At 34.7% G+C, this 22,081-nt stretch overlaps 1 protein-coding gene and 1 non-coding gene across 2 annotated transcripts; both read left to right on the top strand.

The window, feature by feature from the left end:
• The first annotated feature begins 499 nt into the window (after positions 1 to 499).
• On the top strand, positions 500 to 607 carry LOC127742421 (small nucleolar RNA R71). The gene has a single exon (XR_008003669.1). It is a non-coding gene; the product is annotated as a small nucleolar RNA R71 (small nucleolar RNA).
• Positions 608 to 13,153: 12,546 nt separating this feature from the next.
• Positions 13,154 to 19,259, top strand: LOC107482026 (uncharacterized). Its single transcript, XM_016102401.3, has 10 exons — positions 13,154 to 13,681; positions 13,779 to 13,965; positions 15,539 to 15,672; positions 15,777 to 15,889; positions 16,065 to 16,188; positions 17,667 to 17,816; positions 17,982 to 18,137; positions 18,609 to 18,688; positions 18,778 to 18,827; positions 18,917 to 19,259. Exons 1-10 carry the CDS (start codon positions 13,271 to 13,273, stop codon positions 19,057 to 19,059), a joined length of 1,548 nt encoding a protein of 515 aa, XP_015957887.1. The 5' UTR covers positions 13,154 to 13,270; the 3' UTR covers positions 19,060 to 19,259.
• Positions 19,260 to 22,081: the final 2,822 nt, after the last annotated feature.

Raw genomic sequence — 22,081 nt, 5'->3', positions numbered from 1 at the left:
ACCTGTTTCTTCCACCATTGTTATTATTGAAGCCTTGATTCTGTTGATCCTTCCATGAAAAATTTGGATGATTTTTCCATGAAGGATTATAGGTGTTGCCAAAGGTTTCACCCATGTAATTCACCTCTGCCATTGCAGGGTTCTTAGGATCATAAGCTTATTCTTCAGAAGATGCTTCTTTAGTACTGTTGGATATATTTTGTAATCCATTCAGACTCTGAGAGATCATATTGACTTGTTGGGTCAATATTTTGTTCTGAGCCAGTATGACATTCAGAGCATCAATTTCAAGAACTCCTCTCTTTTGAGGCGTCCCATTACTCACATGATTCCTCTCAGAAGTATACATGAACTGGTTATTTGCAACCATTTCAATAAGTTCCTGAGCTTCTGCAGGCATTTTCTTTAGGTGAATGGATCCACCTGCAGAGTGGTCCAGTGACATCTTGGAAAATTCAGATAGACCATCATAGAATATATCTAATATGGTCCCTTTTGAAAGCATGTCAGAAGGACACTTTTTGGTCAACTGCTTGTATCTTTCCCAAGCTTCGTAGAGGGATTCACCTTCTTTCTGTCTGAAGGTTTGAACATCCACTCTAAGCTTGCTCAGCTTTTGAGGAGGAAAAAACTTGGCGAAGAAAGCCGTGACCAGCTTATTCCAAGAGTCCAGGCTATCTATAGCTTGTGAGTCCAACCATGTTCTAGCTCTGTCTCTTACAGCAAAAGGGAAAAGCATAAGCTTGTAGACTTTAGGATCAACTCCATTGGTCTTAACAGTATCACAGATCTGCAAGAACTCAGTTAAGAACTGCTAAGGGTCTTCTGATGGAAGTCCATAAAACTTGCAGTTCTGTTGCAGTAGAGAAACTAATTGAGACTTTAGCTCAAAATTGTTTGTTCCTATGGCAGAGATTGAGATGCTTCTTCCATAAAAGTTGGAAGTTGGTGTAGTAAAATTACCAAGCATCTTCCTTGCATTGTTGTTTGGTTCAGCCATAATAGTTTCTTTTGCTGCTTCCTTTTTGAAAATTTCAGTGGGATCCTCTTCAGAGTTTTGTGCTTTAGCTGCTTTTAGCTTCCTCTTTAGAGTTCTTTCAAGTTCAGGATCAACTTCAACAAGTATGCCTTTATCTTTGTTCCTGCTCATATGAAAGAGAAGAAAATAAAGAAAATATGAAATCCTCTATGTCATAGTATAGAGATTCCTTGAGGTGTCAGAGGAAAACAAGAATGGAAGGATGAGGTATGTAATGAAGAATTTGAACACACAAAGAGAGATGGAGTTTGAATTGACAATGGAGGAGGAATCTTAGTGTTTAAATAGAAAAAGATGAGAGAGGGGAAGAAATTTCAAAAATAAAAAGAATAAAATTTAAAATAAATTTTTGAAAAAATGGTTGTGGTTTTGAAAAAGATAAGAAATAGTAAAACAAACAAAAAATCAATTAATTAGTTGAAAAAGATTTGAAAATCAATTTTTGAAAAGATAGGAAGTTTAGAAAAGATTTTTTGAAATCAAATTTTTGAAAAAGATATGATTTGAAAAAGATATGATTAAAAAGATATGATTGAAATTTATTTTGAAAAAGATTTAATTTTTAAAAATAGAATTAATGACTTGACTCACAAGAAATCAAAAGATATGATTCTAAAATTTAAAGTTTGAATCTTTCTTAACAAGAAAGTAACAAACTTGAAATTTTTGAATCAAAACATTAATTGTTAGTATTAATTTCGAAAAATATGAGGTAAAAATAGGAAAAAGATTTTGAAAAGTTTTGAAAAAGATTTTTGAAATTTTTCAAAAAACAAAGGAAAAAATGAAAAAGATTTGATTTTGAAAAAGATTTTGAAAAGATAGGATTTTTAAATTGAAATTTTGACTTGACTCATAAGAAACAACTAAATTTTAAAAATTTTTGACTAAGTCAATCCAAAATTTCGAAATTTATTAGAAGAATAAGGGAAAGATTTGTTTTTGAATTTTTAATGATGAGAGAGAAAAACACCAATTTGAAACAAAACATAAAAATCATGAATCAAAACAACTAATGCATGCAAGAACACTTTGAATGTCAAGATGAACACCAAGCACACTTTGAAGATCATGATGAACACCAAGAACATTTTTTTTGAAAATTTTTAAGAAAAGAAAAACATGCAAGACACCAAACTTAGAAATTTTTAATGTTTAGACACTAATAATTCTAAAATGCATATGAAAAACTAGGAAAGACACAAAACAAGAAAATCACAAGATTAAACAAAGAAAATTATCAAGAATAACTTGAAGATCATGAAGAACACATGCATGAGTTTTCGAAAATTTCTAAGAAAAAATTAAAAAGATGCAATTGACACCAAACTAAAAATTTGACACTAGACTCAAACAAGAAACAGAAAATATTTTTGGTTTTTACGATTTTATTAATTTTTTGTTTTCTTTTTTTTCGAAAGCTATTTTGGAAAAACGAAAAAGAAGAAAAATTTTTTTAAAGATTTTTGAAAACTTTTTGAAAATAAAATAAAGGTTGAAACAAGAAGAAAATTACCTAATCTAAGCAACAAGATGAACCGTCAGTTGTCCAAACTCGAACAATCCCCGGCAACGGCGCTAAAAACTTGGTACACAAAATCGTGATACACAACTTCGTGCAGCTGACCAGCAAGTGCACTGGGTCGTCCAAGTAATACCTTACGTAAGTAAGGGTCGATCCCACGGAGATTGTCGGCTTGAAGCAAGCTATGGTCATCTTGTAAATCTCAGTCAGGCAGATTCAAATGGTTATGGAGTTTTGATAATTAAAAGATAATTAAACATAAAATAAAGATAGAGATACTTATGTAATTCATTAGTGGGAATTTCAGATAAGCGTATGGAGATGCGTTATTCCTTCTGAATCTCTGCTTTCCTACTATCTTCATTCAATCATTCATACTCCTTTCCATGGCAAGTTGTATGTTGGGGATCACCGTTGTCAATGGCTACCTCCCGTCCTCTCAGTGAAAATGGTCCTCTACGGTTTCTGTATGGCTAATCAACTGTCGAATTTCTCGTCTCGGATGAAAAATACTAGGCACAGCTACCGCATGGCTAATCAGCTGTCAGTTCTCGATCGTGTCGGAATAAGATCCAATGATCCTTTTGCGCACTGTCACTGCGCCCCACAGTCGCGAGTTTGAAGCTCGTCACAGTCATCCCTTCCCAGATCCTACTCAGAATACCACAGACAAGGTTTAGACTTTCCGGATCTCAGGAATGCTGCCAATTATTTCTAGCCTATACTACGAAGGTTCTAATCTCAGATTCAGATGCCCCATTGTCAGAGGGGAAACAATGTGAATCGTTGATTAGGGACCCAAGAGATATGCATTCAAGCTTGTTTTCATGTAGAACGGAAGTGTTTGTCAGGCACGCGTTCATAAGTGAGAATGGTGATGAATGTTACTTGATCATCACATTTATCATGTTCTTGTGTGTGAATGAATATCTTGGAATAAGAATAAGCTTGAATTGAATAGAAGAACAATAGTACTTTGCATTAATACTCGAGGAACAGCAGAGCTCCACACCTTAATCTATGAGGTGTAGAAACTCCACCGTTGAAAATACATAAGTGATGAAGGTCCAGGCATGGCCGAATGGCCAGCCTCCCTAAAAGTCTAAGATAGCATAAAAATGATCAAAGATGATCTAAGGATAATCCAAAGATGTGAGTACAATAGTAAAAAGTCCTATTTATACTAAACTAGTTACTAGGGTTACAGAAATATGTAAATGATGCAGAAATCCACTTCTGGGCCCACTTGGTGTGTGCTTGGACTGAGCATTGAAGCTTTCATATGTAGAGACTTTTCTTGGAGTTAAACTCCAGCTTTTATGCCAGTTTGGGCTTTTAACTCCAACTTTTATCCTGTTTCTGGCGTTTAACACCAGAATAGGGCAAGAAGTTGGCGTTTGAATGCTAGTTTGCGTCGTCAAAACTCGGACAAAGTATGAACTATTATATATTGCTGGAAAGCCCAGAATGTCTACTTTCCAACGCAATTAAGAGCGCGCCATTTGGGTTTGTGTAGCTACAAAAAATACATTTCGAGTGCAGGGAGGTCAGAATCCAACAGCATCCGCAGTCCTTTTTCAGCCTCTGAATTAGATTTTTGCTCAGGTCCCTCAATTTCAGTCAGAAAATACCTGAAATGACAGAAAAACACACAAACTCATAGTAAAGTCCAGAAATGTGAATTTTGCTTAAACACTAATAAAAATATACTAAAAACTAACTAAATCATACTAAAAACTACCTAAAAATAATGCCAAAAAGCGTATAAATTATCCGTCATCAGTTATCTTATGTTTAATAGATATGGTTTTCTTAGCAAGAAATTTAACTCGTTCCTTGAGCGTTGCGCTTTTATTTCGCGATTTTTATTTCCCCTATTCTTCAAGGCTCCTAGCATATTATAATTCTTCTACTATTATATGTACTCATTTTATTTTAGAGGTTGTAATACCACACCACCTTCGTTTTACGACTTAAGCGTAAAGTTTAGTGTGGTGGGGTGTTACATTGCGAGCGACTGGTCACGTACTCAAATGCCGAGTCACATGTACGTGTGGGCCACGTGTACGCATGAGTGTACGTTTTTCAAAAAATTGGCGTAAGTCTAAAAGGCTGCAGAATTGCACCATTTTTAATCCCAACTTCCGATGCGCATAATTTTTCCATTTTAAATTATTTTTCCTCCATTCTTCGAACGGCGTAAACTTCATGGACCCAATTTTCATATAAAACTAGTTTGAAATCATTTGGAGGTCCGGAAGGCAAGTTATAGGTTACCGAAGTTCGGCTAAAATCCATATTTCACAGAAACTTTAGAACCTCATTTTCTTTTTAAAACTCATTCCAACCCAACTCATCATACCTATAATCATCAATATAACATACCTTTATCAATATCATAACAATCTTTACAATCCTACCATTTCTCAACATCTCACTTCAACCTAAACTTCACAAGTTTGTCAACAAACATCAACACACCAACCTATATATAGATATTGCCATGATCACAAGTTCTTCAAACATCATCACATCATCATGCATCATTCCAATACCAACAAAATCAAGTGAACACCACACATGCTCAAATCATATCATTATAACTAAACATTCAATACACATAATCATTCCAGCTTATCCTATGGTTCTCTAGACTAAGTTTTCACACGACATTATATATTATATACGCGAAACCTAAACCATACCTTGGCCGATTTCCACGTCTGTCCAAGGCAACCCACTAAGCCAAACACAGCTCCAAGGTCCAAAATCACCAAAGCATCAACACTAATCCTCTACCAAGCCTTTCAATGCCCAAAATCAAACTCCAATATATGTATACACACCTAATTTCACATACCCATATATAAAATTCAATACTCATACACTAACTCAATGAATTAACTAGGGTTAATAATCCTTACCGTACCCACAAACCAAGAGAGCCAAGTCCAACAAGCTCCACAAACTAGATTGAACCTAGAGAACCAAAATCAATAATTTCTCAACTTGAATTCTCTTTAATTTCAAAATTTGAGGGATAGAGAGGCTAGGGTGAGATTGAAGCTTACCTATGAAATTGATCTGATAGAATTGTAGAGCTCAACGCGGTGGACGCGTGACCGTAAACGATGCAGCGATTGGAGCTCAGAGCAAGAAGTTATGGTGGATTTAAATCATAATGAGGGTTTTGGAGCTTACCACAAGTTCTTCCCCCTTCTTGGCATCTTCAACATGTTTTACATGCTGAAAGGGGAGGATATGAGCCTTAGCTCATATGTTAAGTGATTTGGTTGGGCCAATAGGTTCGGTTTGGGCCCGGTTCAACCAATTCGGTTCGTTCAGTCCAATCTTGAGCCAAATTCTTCGAAATTAGTGTCAAAATTCTTGTTTTAAAGAGATCTATCCTATTTTAATATAATATTCACGTTTTTAATTTTTTTAAAATTTAATTTATTGACTAATTATTTACTAATTTAGCGGAGTTTACATTTTTTAGCTTATGATTGTGGATGTTGTTCTTTATATTTTTTTGGAAGAATTGTTGGTTATATATGTGAGCAAATTAATAACACCTAATCTAGTCGAATCAATGAATGAATAGAACAAACTAGTTCTTATTACAAGATTTCAAATACATCTTTCTTCATGGATGATCTTTTTATAGTTTATAAATGTTTCTTTTTTTATTTTGTTAGAAGGGATTGTTTATGACCCATGTGATTGGGTTAATAATGACTACTTCAGTGCAATGAATTGATTAATAGAAGGGACTAGTTATGGTTTTTGGTTGTTTTTATTAGATTTTGCAATTAGGTGTTGTAACACATAAAATCGTAAATTCATTATGAGGATGTCTCTTTTAGAGTAACACAAAAGTTTCTTTTACAAGACTCTGAGTCTTTGTCTCTTGTCTTACGGGTAAAATCTTCGAGCATTTTTACGTGCTATATCTTGTATGATGTGCTTCTAGGTGTTACTTTCCAAACAGGGATGCATCACCGCTAGCAAAAAAAAGGGCAAGTTAGCCAAAGTCAAGCATGTAATGGCAAAATAAAACCATCATTAAAAGGAGAACACTCACTGCACATAGAAAAAAGCTTCGGCGACTGCCAACGATGATGACAAAAACAATGGTCCTATAGCAAAGAGAATGTACTGCCTATTTCAGTACACGAGAACAACACAACATTGTAGCCCGAGGGTGATAAGGAGAAACTTAACTAGTAAGAAATACTTGCAAAATCAATTGAGTCCAACGTACTCAATCCAAACACCCCCTCAAAAAAATAATGACATATACAGACTGAGAAGATGTGTCTCGTGAAATTGAAAGGCAAGTTTTGCTGCCAAATATATCATTTCTAAATATTTGAATTAGATTTTTTTATCAATTGAAAACCTAAGAGCTACCTTGAGACAAAATACTTAGGGTCAAAGACGTCAAACATCTTTTTTTGGCTAAATTGTTAAGTAACTGCTTCCAAGGTCATACAATTTGGAGTTGAGTATTTGATTCTTGATTCCTAAGTATGCAAAACTCATCAAGATAAGAGAAATCCGCATATAATTATGAAGATTATTGTAAACCCCACTTTTACTTGGACTGTATTTACAAACTCTTCAATTCTTTTCATTAAGATAAACTCTATTTACTCTTCTTTTTGCTTGAGGATAAGTAAAGTTCTAAGTTTGGTATTGTGATGTCTAGGCATCTTTAGTAGTTTTGATGCTTTTTTAATAGTTTTCTTAGGTTTAAATCAAATTTCTTACATTTTTAGTGAAGTTTTTTTTGACTAATCATATGTTTGGAGTTATTTTAAATTGATTGACACTGACAAACGGTAGTCCATGCCTGTAGGAACACTAACCACAAGTAAGAACGTACAACAACTATAGAACAAAAAGGCTTTCACACATAAACACACGTACTTTTTTCCCTCTATGTGGTATCAAACGACATCCCTTGCCATAATATTTATACATTTTCCTACGCCTTGCATCTACCCAAAGTGTAATCCTTAACTTGTAACCCCTCGTTAACATCTATTGCATAAAAGAAGTTTTGGTTGATCTATTTCATTTGCAGAAAATACTCTAACATCTTCTTAACATCTACATTATGGAGTTTACCTGTAATGTAATTCTTCACCTCCTTTTCTGAGTAACTCACGTTCGATGACCTACCCACCTCATTAGCCAGTGCAAGGTAGGTCTTGTTAGGTTGTATGTCAATCTCATCATTATCCTCAATCACATACATAGCATGTATGGTCATCTCTCTATACGCATGATAGTGGACAAATTTTTCAGCAGAACAGGGATGAGAGTGCCTTAATTTTAACCTTGACAACATCCAATTTTCCTTTTCTCCATCGAACATCACATACATCCTTGCTATGCATCTCGTGGCTATTATCTTATTTCTTCGAGATGTTGCCCTCACTCGAGACTCGCGATAACTTTTCCGATTGCAATGAATCGATTGGTTAATTGATGTCTAGGCATCTTTAATACTTTTGAGGTTTCTTTTTTAATAGTTTTCTTTTGTTTAAATCAAAGTTTTTATGTTTTAGTGAAATTTTTATGACTAATCATATATTTGGAGTTATTTTAGAATGATTTTGTTTTCAGGACATGTTTAAGTAAATCGGGATAAAATTTATAAGAAAACACAAGTGCACTTTTAGGGAAGAAATACAAGGTTGGCACCAGGTTTCAAACTGCTAAGCCCAGCCCTAGCATAGGAGAGCCCAATGCTAGAACAGGTGTCCAACTTTAGGTCCTCCAAGCTCGACATCCCTGCTCCCAAGCTCAGTGACCCTACCTCCAAGCCCAATACACAAATGGGTGCCCAACTCCACTCCCTGCAAGCCCATCACCTTCATGCCCTAAGAAGGCTAAAATGGGATGGTGCCTAACTTAGAAAAGTGGTGCCCAGCACCACGTAACTTCAATGTACTAGGTGCCCAGTACCCAATCCTGGAGCCCGACTCCAAGTGATTTTCCAACTTTCAGTGGTCTAGAATTCATCAAAAGCCAACACTAAGTCCATAGTCCACTCCCAGAAAAATCTAAATTCAACCAAAGATTCAAGATTTAAATTATTAGTTAGCAGTAACTTCTTCTAAAATAGCAAAAATTAGTTGTTAGGATTTATCTTTAGATTAGATTTAAATTATTATTTTAAATTTGAATAAGTTGTTGTCTTATTCTTCAGAGAATAAAAGATAAGATTAGTTTTAAATTTCAATAGTTAGGGAGCTAGAATATAAATAAGTGAACAAGGTTCACAAAGATGATCGAACAATAACTGGATCCATCCATCACCTCATTAGTTTTAAGTTGTTTTCTTTTCAATCATGAGTAACTAAACCTCCTTTTTAAAGGTTAGGAGCTCTATTTGATTTTATGGATTAGTAATGTAAGTGTTTTCTTTATTTTGATTCATGCTTTTCTACGTTTTCAAGATTAAGTCTCGTTCTTCATCTTTAATGGTTAGAAGCATTGAAAAATTATTATAATTCTATCTTAGATTCTGTTATTACTTTGGGAAATTTAACATTAAAATTAGCTTAAAACTCTTTCTCATAATTTTCAACTTGACTAGAAATAGTATTTTGAAAGTTGTGTGGCTTTAAATTGAAACCGTGCTTAACCTCTTCTTTTAATTAGTTAAACAAGAAATTGGCAATTAATTAAGTTAAGAGAAATTAAATTGGCAAGGACTTGGAATTTGATTATAAATGATTTGCCATGAAAAATTTTTTGTATGAGTCAAAGTTGGAAAACACAAGCAATTACTTTTTCTAAGAGTTAAACATTTCTGAAGCCTTTAACATCTCATTCTCTGATTACTTCTCCAAAGTTTATAAGCATTCATTCATTCACAAATGCACTCTTCTTCACTGTTCTTTACTTCTACTTCAAGATTCACATTCCTCTTACTAATGTTTGGTTGATCTAATTAGAGATTTAATTAGAAGTTACTTGATTTAATCCGTTAATCCTCGTGGGAACGATGTCCACTCACTGTGGTATTACTTGGAGCGATTTGGTGTACTTGCCAGTATATAAGTATATCAATTTTGGCTCATTATTAACCCGTATCTTTAATTCTTTCCTCGTCTTGTCAAAATTTGTGTTCTTAACTTTAGTTACGAAACCAACTTTCTTTGCATAATTTGTATAAAATTCTTGTGCCTGCTGCCACGAATTAAAACCCAATCCTATACTTGGAATTTTCTCATCACAAATGCTAGTGTGATTCGACAACTGTAGATCAATTCAGAATAAACAACATTCAATGCCACTAACACTTAATACTAGTTTTCAATAACTCATTAGTGTTATCATAATAATAAATTGGGTAAAGTATACTTTTTGTCTCTGAAGTTTGACAAAAGTTTCAAAGTTACTCCTAAGTTTTATTGTGTTTTAATTTTGTCTCAGAAGTGTTCGATTTGCATCAAATATATCCTTGACGGTTAATTTTTAAAAAATTTAAGACCGATTCAACAACAATTTCATAAGAACAACCCTCAATACAAGTAAATCAACATAATTTTCATGCATTATTGTTAGATTGGTCTTAAATTTTTTAAAAAATTAACCGTTGATGGTATATTTGATGCAAATCAAAAATTTCTGGGACAAAATTGAAACAAAATAAAACTAAGGGTATTTTTAAAACTTTTGCCAAATTTTAGGGACAAAAAATATACTTTACCCTAATAAATTATAGTTCACACCTCATGACTTAATTCCGTGTCATCACTTCCCATTTCAGCATTTAAAACATGTTTTTTCCTTCTCCTTCCAATGTATCTCCTTGAGGCACTTCTTTTCTCCATGATGTTTGATGAGATAAATTTTTCTTTTCTCTTCTCTTCTTCTTTCTTTGTACCTTTGGAGAGTCCTAACTACTCTCATTCTCAAATCCAAGAGGAAGAGGCTTGTAGGCTTCTTCTTCGGCACTCTTGTATGAATTAGATAATGATTATGACGATGATGATGATTTTGAAGATTCTGTCACCACCACAACAAGGACATCTTCACAAAATACTTCATCCACCATAGGATCATCTTCATTAAAGTTTGGATTATCAACTGCATGCTCGAAGTAAAGGTAGAATTCACATAGATTGTTTTACATAGTGAAATCACACATATCTTTGATTTCCTTGTCAATCTCTTGAAAAGTTCCTCCAAATTTTTCTTATTAACAAAATTCACATCCATTGGAGAAAATTTCTCCACCTTTCCACCTAAGTAACACAACTTAGCATTTGTAGTTCTTCCAAACTTTTCACTATAGTTAAACACTGGAATCACAAAAATAGACATATGCAACAAGTTAAACCTAAAACCCCTTAAAGTTTTTTCCTAACACACATCAACGACAACTATGAAAACCAGGACTAAAAACGCTACATTGTATCAATAACTTGGAATATTAACTTCTTTTCTGAAATCATGAAATTAATGAATCTTAATTGAAAACAATGTTCTAAGGTATCACAGTACATGGACTACTCAGATTTAACATAAAGAAAGGAACGCAGTTCATGCAAGCAGTTCATTCCTCAAAGACATGCATGCAAAAGAAATATATTATCAACTAACATCAGAGAAACCTAAACATCACCATCAAAATCCTTTAACGTTAGTCAACGACTCGTAACCACGCCAATAGTTGTAATGTGTTCACTGACTTTTAGAGGAAAACCTTGGTAGAAGAAGATGTGTTAGGATTTTTCTATAAATGAGTAAGGAGAGGAAGGAGATTAATGTAAATAAGGCTATGCGACGACGTTTGAAATGCAGGCAAGGGGATTTTAGTTTCTCTAACAATTTAGTTTTGCCACCTAGCATTGTGGCATAACACATTAGATATCAACGGACATGTTAAATGGACAATCCTTTGCCAATCGGTCACATACATCGATATGTACATTTCCTTTCATGGATAGGGGCTGGATGAGCTTTTAGGATCATCAAGATTCGCATTATCTCATGAAGAAAAAGTTAGGGGCCAAATAGCTCTTTATAAAGTAAAGGACTGATTGTTTTGTAAAAATATTTTTTGTTTTCGTTTTTTATTTTTATTTTTTAAAAATAATTTTCATTTTTAACTTTTCACATTTTAGAAAATGCGATTGGTTTGTAAAAAGAGAATTCATTTCTAAACATAAAAAATAATGAAAATATATTTGGTTAGTCTATTTTAATTTTTATTTATTGGTACTTTGTTAATTGATTGTTGATTAAACAAATTATTTTCATAATAAATTATTTTTTTATTTTGTTAAAGAAGAGACAGTCACATTATTAGTTAATCAAAAATAAACTTTAATATTAAAAGATAAATATAAGGTATAAGTACAAAATAAGTAAAGCATATAAAATAAGGATATGGTTGAATTTAATTTTAAAGACAAGAATACACTTAAAAATGATTTTAAAAATGAAAGTACCATTGAAAAAAATGGGATTATATTGAATAAAAAAACACATTAGTTTTGATATTGAATATAAATACAAATAAATCTTTATTTCTCTTGTCAATTATCGTCAAATTCACTCTTTTTTTACATATTTTTTTTATTTTGGGATTTTGAATTAAAGAAAAAATACCAAAAAATGTACTAACAAAAAAAGAACTGAAAGACAAAAATTATTATATTCTGATCAAATTAAAAAATTAAAAAGGAGTCACAAAAAAAAATTAAAAATAAAAATTTAAAGAGTCAACTATAATATAAGCTAATTCAAGCCAATTTATTTTTATTTTTAGTTTTAAAATTTAAAAAATTAGAATAATAGGAAGTTATTATTTTTTTAGTAATAGACTTATTTTTCATCTAGTTTTTAATTGGTTACACTTTTAGTTAGTCTCTAGCGGAATTCAATTAAAAAATATACTTCCACACAAATTTTAAAAAAAAAAAATTGAAAGACATCGAAGATAGAAAGGTAGAGAAGAAAGAGTTTGAAATTTAAAAAAAAAAATAAAAAAGAGATTCAAATGGGTGGAGTGGTTTTCAACAAACAGGAAGAAGGAGCTGTTAAAAAAGATATCAGGATGAGTGAAAGGAGGTGGAGTGGTCTTCGACAAGGAAGAAAGAGCAGTGAAGTGGTCTTCAACGAGTAGGAAGAAGGAGTTGGAAAAAAAATATATCAGGACTCATTTTATGTTTTTTACTGAGAAGAAAATGGAAAAAAGCTATCGGAGTTAAAAAGATCACCAAAAAAATCAATAGAAGAGAGTAGAATAAAGATTGGAAGAACTCATTTTATGTTTTTTATCATTTTATGTTTTTTATTGATATAAGTGAAGGAAAGAACTCGCAGGAAATCACAGTGTTTTAGATTGAAAATTTTTTATTATTTTTAACCGAAAAAATTAAAAACAAAAATATTTTTATTAAAAATAATATTAAAATATTTAAATAAACATATTTTTTTAAATCTTATTTCATTTTCATTAAAAATGAAAATAAAAATGGCCAATCCCAACGGCCCCTAATTTTTCCCTCCTGAAATCACTGGAACGAGTAAAAGAATATTAGAGAGCGTTGATTTTGGATGTTCACCAACAAAGCAAAAATAGTAAAACAGCGTGTTTCGGTACCCGATAACCACAGGCAACCAGTCAACTACGCCTCGTGGTCGCTCACAATTCACTCTGCCTTAGCTTCTCAGCAATGGCAGTACAACATTTTTTCACCACACTCTTCTTCTCTCTCTTCATCACCTCCCTTTCTTCCTCTTTCCAACCTCTAGCATCATCATCGTCGCCATTCAACCATCCCCCGCGGTTCCCAACCACAACAAATCACCCCCGGTCCCAAGCCCGGCCCAATGAGGCCCAGGCACCAGACTACCGCTACGAAACCCGATACTTCACGCAGCAACTTGACCACTTCAGCTTCTTGGAGCTCCCCACTTTCCAGCAGCGGTACCTCATCAACACCGAGCACTGGGTGGGCCCACAGCGACTGGGCCCCATCTTCTTCTACTGCGGCAACGAAGGGGACATAGTATGGTTCGCCGAAAACACCGGATTCCTATGGGAAATCGCGCCACAGTTCGGCGCCATGGTGGTTTTTCCCGAAGTAATTTTTCCTTCTTTCTGTTATTATAGTTATTTTACTAACTCTGTAACCGTTATCATTGGGAGATTAAGTTTTATTTTATTGGTGGCATTGGCAGCATCGTTATTATGGTGAGTCAGTGCCTTATGGGGGCAGAGAAGAGGCGTATAAGAATGCGACGACGCTGTCGTATCTAACGGCTGAGCAGGCGCTCGCTGACTTTGCTGTTCTGATCACTGATCTGAAGCAGAACCTTTCGGCCACGGATTGTCCTGTTGTCTTGTTTGGTGGATCTTATGGTGGAAGTAAGATACTCCTTCCTGTTGTGATAGAGCTTGATGATTATTAAATGATTTTCAAGATCATTTTTAAGTGAAAATTATGTGGAATTGGTGGGAGACATATCCTCATCCTATCATTATTTTTTGACATTTCATACAAGAGAGGTCCTTATTATGGCTCCTGATTAGGTGCATGTCTATCACTTCTTTTTTTTCTTTTTAATTTATAAAGAATAAAATTAACTTGATCCTCTTGTATCAACTGTGAAATAAATTTTTAACTGGATCCTGTGGAGGTGCATATACATTGAAAAAAGAACGAAATATTCTTCAGGAAGTGTTAAGGAGGTGCTGAGTGCAGTCCAAAACAGCACACTTTCAGTGGGCATTCGTCCAACGAACCGGGGTTGGGGACGTGATGCTTAAGTCACTGTTAGTCTAAGTCTAAGAGATATAAGAGTTATGGCTAGATAGCATACCTTAGCTATACATTATATCCTTTATTTATGGTGTTTAAATGAAAATGCGAGTAGTAGATCCATGCTGGATCTCATGTGTATATGATCCAGATTATGCCGTTTATAGGTGGTGTGCCCCTAGAAGAAGAAGGTTCTTGGGGTAGCCATCACCTTAGGCCCAATTTGGGAGATGAGCCAATAGCAATTTCATGTTTTATATATGTAAATCAATGTTTGATAGGTGCCTATTTCTGCTAGTAAAGAAATACAATATTTTAACAGAATAAATGATCATTTCTAACCATGAAAGCTTTGACAATTCTAACCGTAAAATATGTTAATCAACTAGATATCTAGCAAAGATTGAGAGTTTTGTTGAACTAATCTAATCTTTAATGGTATGGAGTTTGTTTGTATCTTTTATTGTAAATTAACTATATAAACTTTTAGGATTTTTAGCATAAGTGCACATCTCAAACATTGATTTGCATCTGAATGCCTAAGGTAGGAAGCTGCTACCTAAGAATTTCTATAGGAATAATTCCCCTATATTAGTGGATGAAGAGTTTTTCTTGCCCATCAAAGCATTATCACCCTGGGATAATTATTTGGAATCCACGTATAAATACAAAATATAGAAATCCAATGGCCAAGGCACTCCACAGAAGGAACATTTTCCTTGATATCTGACCCAAGTGATACTTGAAAGTATTATTACACAAAGGGAACCTAGTTATATTGTAAAAAGGAGGGTTTTCAATATTCTGCTTTGATGAATAATGTGTCTTTTACAGGTTGTTAGTTGTAGTTGGTGGACTTCCAAATCTTAACTATGGAAACAAAAACTGGTTGACAACTAATAAGTTATTAGTACAAAACCAAAGCATTGTTCCATTACGTATGTTTAGATAAATAGATATATGGATCAAATGATGTTAGTGTTCTAATGAGTTACAGGTACCAAGGATTGGGGAAAATAGCAAAAAAACTTAATAGTATTGCCGAGTGGAAATTTTGGATTTTTATAAGCATTGGTTGTAGTTTTTATTTGATTGTTGGTTATATTTCTTATCTTTTAGTTTTTTCATGGATAAAGTGACAATTTTTTGTTGGTTTATCTCAAACATCATCTAAAACAGTGTTAGCAGCATGGATGAGACTCAAGTACCCTCATATTGCTATTGGGGCACTTGCTGCTTCAGCTCCAATTCTCCAATTTGAAGACATTGTGCCACTTGAAACGTTCTATGACATTGTTTCCAGTGATTTTAAGGTAGGTTAGTGAATCAGTAGTCTTGTGGTTATTACTATCTTATTTTGTCCATTTTATGAATTTGTGTACGACTAACATTTTTGCTTTCTTGTTTTTATCAATAGCGTGAGAGTTCTACTTGCTTTAACTACATAAAACACTCGTGGAATGAGATAACATCAATAGGTCAGACGCGTAATGGCCTTGTGCAACTGTCCAACACTTTCCACTTCTGTCAGTAAGGATTTCCTTCTTTCTCTTTTCTTTTCTTTTCTTCTTTTTTTTTTCTCGGAAAAGAAAAGAAGAGAAATATGTGTCCCTATTTCCAATATATGATTGTGGTGAATGATGATATTGATATTGCATTATTTCTTTTGTGTGATTTTCCTTAACTAATTAAAGGCAATTTCCAGGCCATTGAATAAGACTGATGATCTATGGAACTGGTTGGAGTCTGCATATAGTTATTTAGCAATGGTGGACTACCCGTATCCTGCTAACTTTATGATGCCTTTGCCTGGACACCCCATCAAGGAGGTTAGTTTGATTTCGTAAAATAAGAAGAGAGATCTTATTATTCCTACTAACTTTATAAACATTGTTTTGTTTTCCAAGTTCATTATTTATACTACCTATCTTTTTTACAGAAATCCCCTTGCTAGTTTGTGATGCAACTGGGAAATTGATTTAACTAATGGTTGCATAAGGAATGGTATTGCAGATAGGATTAAGGAGTTAGTTTATAGGCAGAGACCACTCCTAATTTGGAGTAATATTAGTCCCCTACTAAAATTTGAAACTGTCCATGAGACTGTTTTCTAAAGAGGGCTTGAGTTTTTTAATTGCAAATAGTCTTTTATTCCATTCTCCCATATCCTCTGGAACAGTCACATTTTTCCTTGAGAATTCAAATAGGAGCTGCAGGTTTTGTGTGTAGAGACCTAAATAGTGATAGTGCTGAGACATGGAATCAGTGGGTGCAAACCCATTTCTTGAGTTTTGTTCAATGCTGCTCCGGGTGGGTACTTGGCAGCATCAGCCTCATCAATCGGCATCATTTATTTCATCAATATTTGATGCCCTGAATTATTATTTTTTGCTGCATTAATGATTTTAAATGACTATGCACATGAATACATGGTTATGTTAAACGTCTTTAACAGATAAGCATTGCAACCTACTTTGATCACTTCTTATCACTGTGATAGGAGCAATTCATTTTGGAAAAAAAAAACTTATATGTTGAATAGTTGAGTCCTATTGTTTCCATCTGCACATCCGAAGAGGCTTTTCGTCCAGTTCCACTTCTCCAATATGTGGCTTTCTTCTCTCTCAGTCCCTTTTCCAAACCTTCATGCACTGGTTTTTCTGCATTGTCCAAACACCACCTCTGATCAGTTTTCCTTGCTCTCCAAACATGTCACCAACCACTGGTAGCAAAGGTACCATACAACAAATAAAGTATAGGAATTCATCTTCAAATTTGTTAGAAACAACAAGAAATGCAGAAAAGTGTGTGTATTAAGTGGGGAATCCCTGGGAATATGTCAAGAATCCTGGATATGCAAAGGGATTTTTCTACTCTCCTCTGACGTATGTTATATCCTAAAAACTCTCAGGTTCTGTTACAGAAAATGACAGCAACAATAGTAAAATTCTTCTCATCCTACTTACATCATTTCCCTCCAACTTCTCACTAACTGTTTCTTCAGACCTCAGCACACCAGCAGCGCTAACTAACTCTGCTTCTGTTCTCTTCGCCGAGACTGTCCTATTCTGCCCCCTTCCCTTCTTGTATTATATACTAGCCAATCTTACATTCTTACTGTTAAAAGGCTGCTACCGAATTTTCATAATTTTACTGGTTGGAGTGGTGAGAGTAGGGGGTGCGGGAGACTAATGGTACTCTAAGCCAGGAACTAACCAATTCTTTTTCTAATTTCCATTCCATTCTAACCAGGAAGGCTCCTGATTGTCCTTATATATCACCAAGATTGTATATACTTTTTTCATAGGTTTGCAAACAGATTGATGGCCAACCTGCTGGGACTAGTCTTCTGGAGCGCATCTATGAAGGAGTGAATGTCTACTACAATTATACTGGAGAAACTAAGTGTTTTGAGTTGGATGAAGATCCTCATGGCCTGAGTGGTTGGAACTGGCAGGTTTAGTAGAGTTTTAAGGGATGCGTTTCTTTCTTTCTTTATTGATTTATTTATTTATTTTTCAAATTTCCTTCTCTGTCATAGCATGTAGAATGTCGTAACAGCTTATGAAATGCCTCAACAAATAATATTGGTTACTTCCATCTTTTCCCATTCATGTTGTAGGCTTGCACTGAAATGGTTATGCCAATGTCTTGTGACCCAGAGTCCAGCATGTTTCCCCCGTATAAGTTTAATTACTCTGATTACGAAGAGGGATGCGTCAGAAATTACGGAGTGAAGCCAAGGCCGAAATGGATTACTACGGAGTTTGGTGGACATGTAAGGGAACGGCTATAGTTAAATCTGACGTGCATTTCCATTATTTTGTATATTCATACAGACTTTTATACCTTCATTTGATCTTTTCTTTGCAGCATAATGTGCACTCTATCACTCCTTGAACATGTTTATTTTGATTAATTTTCATGATAAATTAAATCAGTATATTCTTCTAGTATTTATTAATGTAAATATAACTATTGTAGGCGGTAGCAACAAAATGTAGATAGTTGTCGGAGGGTGTAGTGGATAATCAGTAAGACGTGGAGGATTGTGAAAGGGGGGAAATTGTATAATCTATTCCAGCAAATGAAATATGAAATAAATGTATTATGCTTTGAACTATCCTTTCTTTTGTTGATTGCATTTGGATACATTGTATGAAGCATGCTCAGCTCCTTAAAAACTTATGTTTTGCTTCTATGCTGTTTTGGCTATTGTTTACTCCTTTCTTGCTATAATGTGTTGCAGAAAATTGATGCCACCTTGAAGAAATTCGGAAGCAATTTGATTTTCTCAAATGGCCTATTGGATCCATGGAGTGGTGGCAGGTGATAATCTTGTTTAATTCACTAATAATAAGTCACTAATCTTTGACTGATGATAGCAAAATTTGACATGCAAATTGTTGTTGTTGCAGTGTTTTGCAGAATATATCTGAAAGTGTTGTTGCCCTTGTCACTGAAGAAGGTAAGAAGTAATTTGATTATTCTATAAGCTATATCTGCTGTTGGTTTAATGTATAATAACTCCCTGAAACTTTTTCATAAAATTCTCAGGTGCACACCACCTAGATTTGCGTGCTTCGACACAGAATGATCCTGATTGGCTTGTGGAGCAGAGGGCTACTGAGATCAAGCTAATCAAAGGTTGGATCACTGAGTACCATCAGAAAAATAAGGTCATGTTCGATATGTTGTAGTGTAAAACTGTAAATGTTGAATTGCATTATCACTGTTCTATATAGCTGAACGAAAAAAGCATACGGCTAAAAGAAACTTCTATGTATCAAAAGCATGCGATTTTTTGTATTAATATTAAAAACAAATGCATGTAATTCAGAATGGAGAACAAATAGTTACAACTTACAGTCACCAAAAAATAGTTACAACATACAAGTCACAAGTCTGATCAAGTTAGAGTGATTGTAAATAATTTTACAAATGCCTAAAACTTAAAATGCTCGCTAATAAATAGTTACAAATTACTATTTTTTATTTTTTTTAATATAAGAAAAGAAAAAGTCGGAAGTTACAATAGACCTGAATTGATTAGAAAAAGAAGTCTGTTTTATTTTTGTCCATAGCTTGTTTCAGATCTTAGTTTTTTGTTTTTTTGTTTTTACGGCATCTTTTAATTTAACAAACAACAACAAAGCCTTGTCCCACTAAGTGGAGTCGGCTACATGAATCAAACGACGCCATTGTGCTCTGTCATGTATCATGTCTACAGAGAGACCGTTTACATGTAGATCTCGTTTGACCACCTCATGGATGGTCTTCTTAGGTCTTCCTCTGCCTTTCGCCATTTGTCCATCTTTTATTTCATTCACCTTCCTGACTGGATGTTCTATCGGTCTTCTTCTCACATGTCCAAACCACTTGAGACGCGATTCAACCATCTTTTCTACAATGGGTGCTACTCCAACTCTCTCCCTTATATCTTCATTCCTTATTTTATCCAATCGCGTATGACCACTCATCCATCTCAACATCTTCATCTCTGCCACACTCAGCTTATGTTCGTGCTCCCCTTTAGCCGCCCAACACTCCGTACCATATAGCATAGCCGGTCTTATAGCGGTGCGATAGAATTTACCTTTAAGTTTTAGAGGCACTTTTTTGTCGCATATAAAACCAGATGCACTCCGCAATTTTGACCAACCTGCTTGAATCCTATGATTTACATCCTGTTCAATCTCTCTATTATCCTGTATGATGCACCCAAAATACTTAAAACTTTTAACTTTTCGTAGGATATTTTCTCCAATCTTCACCTTTATATTGGGGTTTTCCCTTCTCAAACTGAACTTACATTCCATATATTTCGTCTTGCTACGGCTTATACGCAGACCATACACTTCTAAAGCTTCTCTCCATAACTCCAACTTCTTATTTAGGTCTTCCCTTGACTCTCCCATAAGGACGATATCATCGGCAAAAGCATGCACCATGGCACAGGCTCTTGGATGTGCTCTGTGAGTACTTCCAAGACTAATGTGAAAAGATATGGACTTAAGGATGATTCCCTGGTGCAATTCTATACCAATAGGGAATTTATCTGTCACACCACCTTGAGTCTTCACACTAGTTATGGCCCCATCATACATGTCTTTAATTGCCCGAATATATGCGATCCTTACTTTCCTCTTTTCTAAAACCTTCCATAAGACCTCCCTTGATACCATATCATACGCTTTTTCCAAATCAATAAACACCATATGTAGATCCCTTTTATTACTACGATACCTCTCCATCATCCTTCTTAATAGGTATATCGCTTCAGTGGTAGATCTGCCTGACATAAATCCAAATTGGTTCTCTGTTACTTGTGTCTCTTTTCTCAACCTTCGTTTTACCACCCTTTCCCATAACTTCATAGTATGATTCATAAGCTTAATCCCTCTATAGTTTCCGCAACTTTGTATATCCCCCTTATTCTTGTAGATAGGTACCAAGGTGCTCTTTCTCCACTCATCAGGCATCTTCTTTGACCTTAAAATCTCATTAAAAAGCTTGGTTAACCAGTTGATGCATTTTTCTCCAAGACTCTTCCAAACCTTAATCGGGTTATTATCAGGTCCTACTGCCCTACCATTTTTCATCTGCTTTAGAGCCTCTTTTACCTCGAATTCTCGAATCCTTCGATAGTAGTCAAAGTTTTGATCTTCTTCCCTTGTGCATAATCGACCAAGGCTCGGAAGAGTCTTCTATCCCTCATTAAATAACTTGTAGAAGTAGCTCTTCCACCTTTCATTAAACTTCTCCTCTTGAGCCAACACCTCTCCATCCTTATCCTTTATGCACTTAACCTGATCCAAATCTCTCGTTCTTTTTTCCCTACTCTTTGCGATTCTATATATACTTTTTTCTCCTTCTTTCGTGCCCAAAGACTGGTAGAGACCCTCATATGCTCTTGTTCTTGCTTCACTTACAGCCACTTTTGTCTCTTTCTTAGCCGCCATATATTTTTCCCAGTTATTTGCATTGCGGCATAAAGACCACTCTTTAAAACATTCCCTTTTTATCTTTATCTTTTTTTGTATACTCGCATTCCACCACCAGGACTCCTTGTCTCTTGGTCCTATTCCTTTAGATTCACCAAAACTTTCTTTTGCTGTTCTGCTAATAACTTCTGCCATCTCCCTCCACATCTCTTCTGCGCTTCCATTCCCATCCCACTTTGCCTCTTCTCCTACCTGTCTTAGGAAGCTTCTTTGTTCCTCACTTTTCATCCGCCACCACCTCGTCCTTGGGTTCTTCGTATGATGTCTTTTCCTCAACTTTTGCTCAACGCGAAAATCCATGACGAGCATCCTATGTTGTGTTGTCAAACTCTCTCCCGGGATAATTTTACAGTTGATGCAAAATTTCCAATCGACTCTCCTCAACAAAAAGAAGTCGATTTGAGAGCTTGTCATGCCACTTTGATAAATAAAAAATTATTAAATTAATTTATTGTGGATCAAGTTTTAATAGTTTTTAGTCTGTTATTGGAACCTACTTTTTTTTAAATAAACTATCAAAATAGAATTCAAAGAATTTACTATTGCTACATATAGAAGTCTTTTTGGCTTATAAGTTTTACAAGTTGGACTAAATTTAACAAAAACTACATTCACCCACTGGAGTGTGATAACACGCGCGTCACTTAGGGGTGGCAACGGGGCGGGTAGGGACGGGTTTTTGCTCTACCCGACTCTGCCACACTATACAACAACCCGC

Source organism: Arachis duranensis, chromosome 1 (genome assembly GCF_000817695.3).
Source record: "Arachis duranensis cultivar V14167 chromosome 1, aradu.V14167.gnm2.J7QH, whole genome shotgun sequence".
Lineage (NCBI taxonomy): Eukaryota > Viridiplantae > Streptophyta > Magnoliopsida > Fabales > Fabaceae > Arachis > Arachis duranensis.
This window is presented reverse-complemented; position numbering and strand designations above follow the sequence as displayed.

What these genes read in the sequence shown, in the direction of transcription:
- LOC107482026 (XM_016102401.3), top strand. Translation starts at nt 13,271, where the DNA reads ATGGCAGTACAACATTTTTTCACCACACTCTTCTTCTCTCTCTTCATC. An exon ending in CTGGACACCCCATCAAGGAG is followed by an intron (nt 16,189 to 17,666) that starts GTTAGTTTGATT and finishes CTTTTTTCATAG; the next exon opens with GTTTGCAAACAGATTGATGG. An exon ending in TGCCCTTGTCACTGAAGAAG is followed by an intron (nt 18,828 to 18,916) that starts GTAAGAAGTAAT and finishes TAAAATTCTCAG; the next exon opens with GTGCACACCACCTAGATTTG.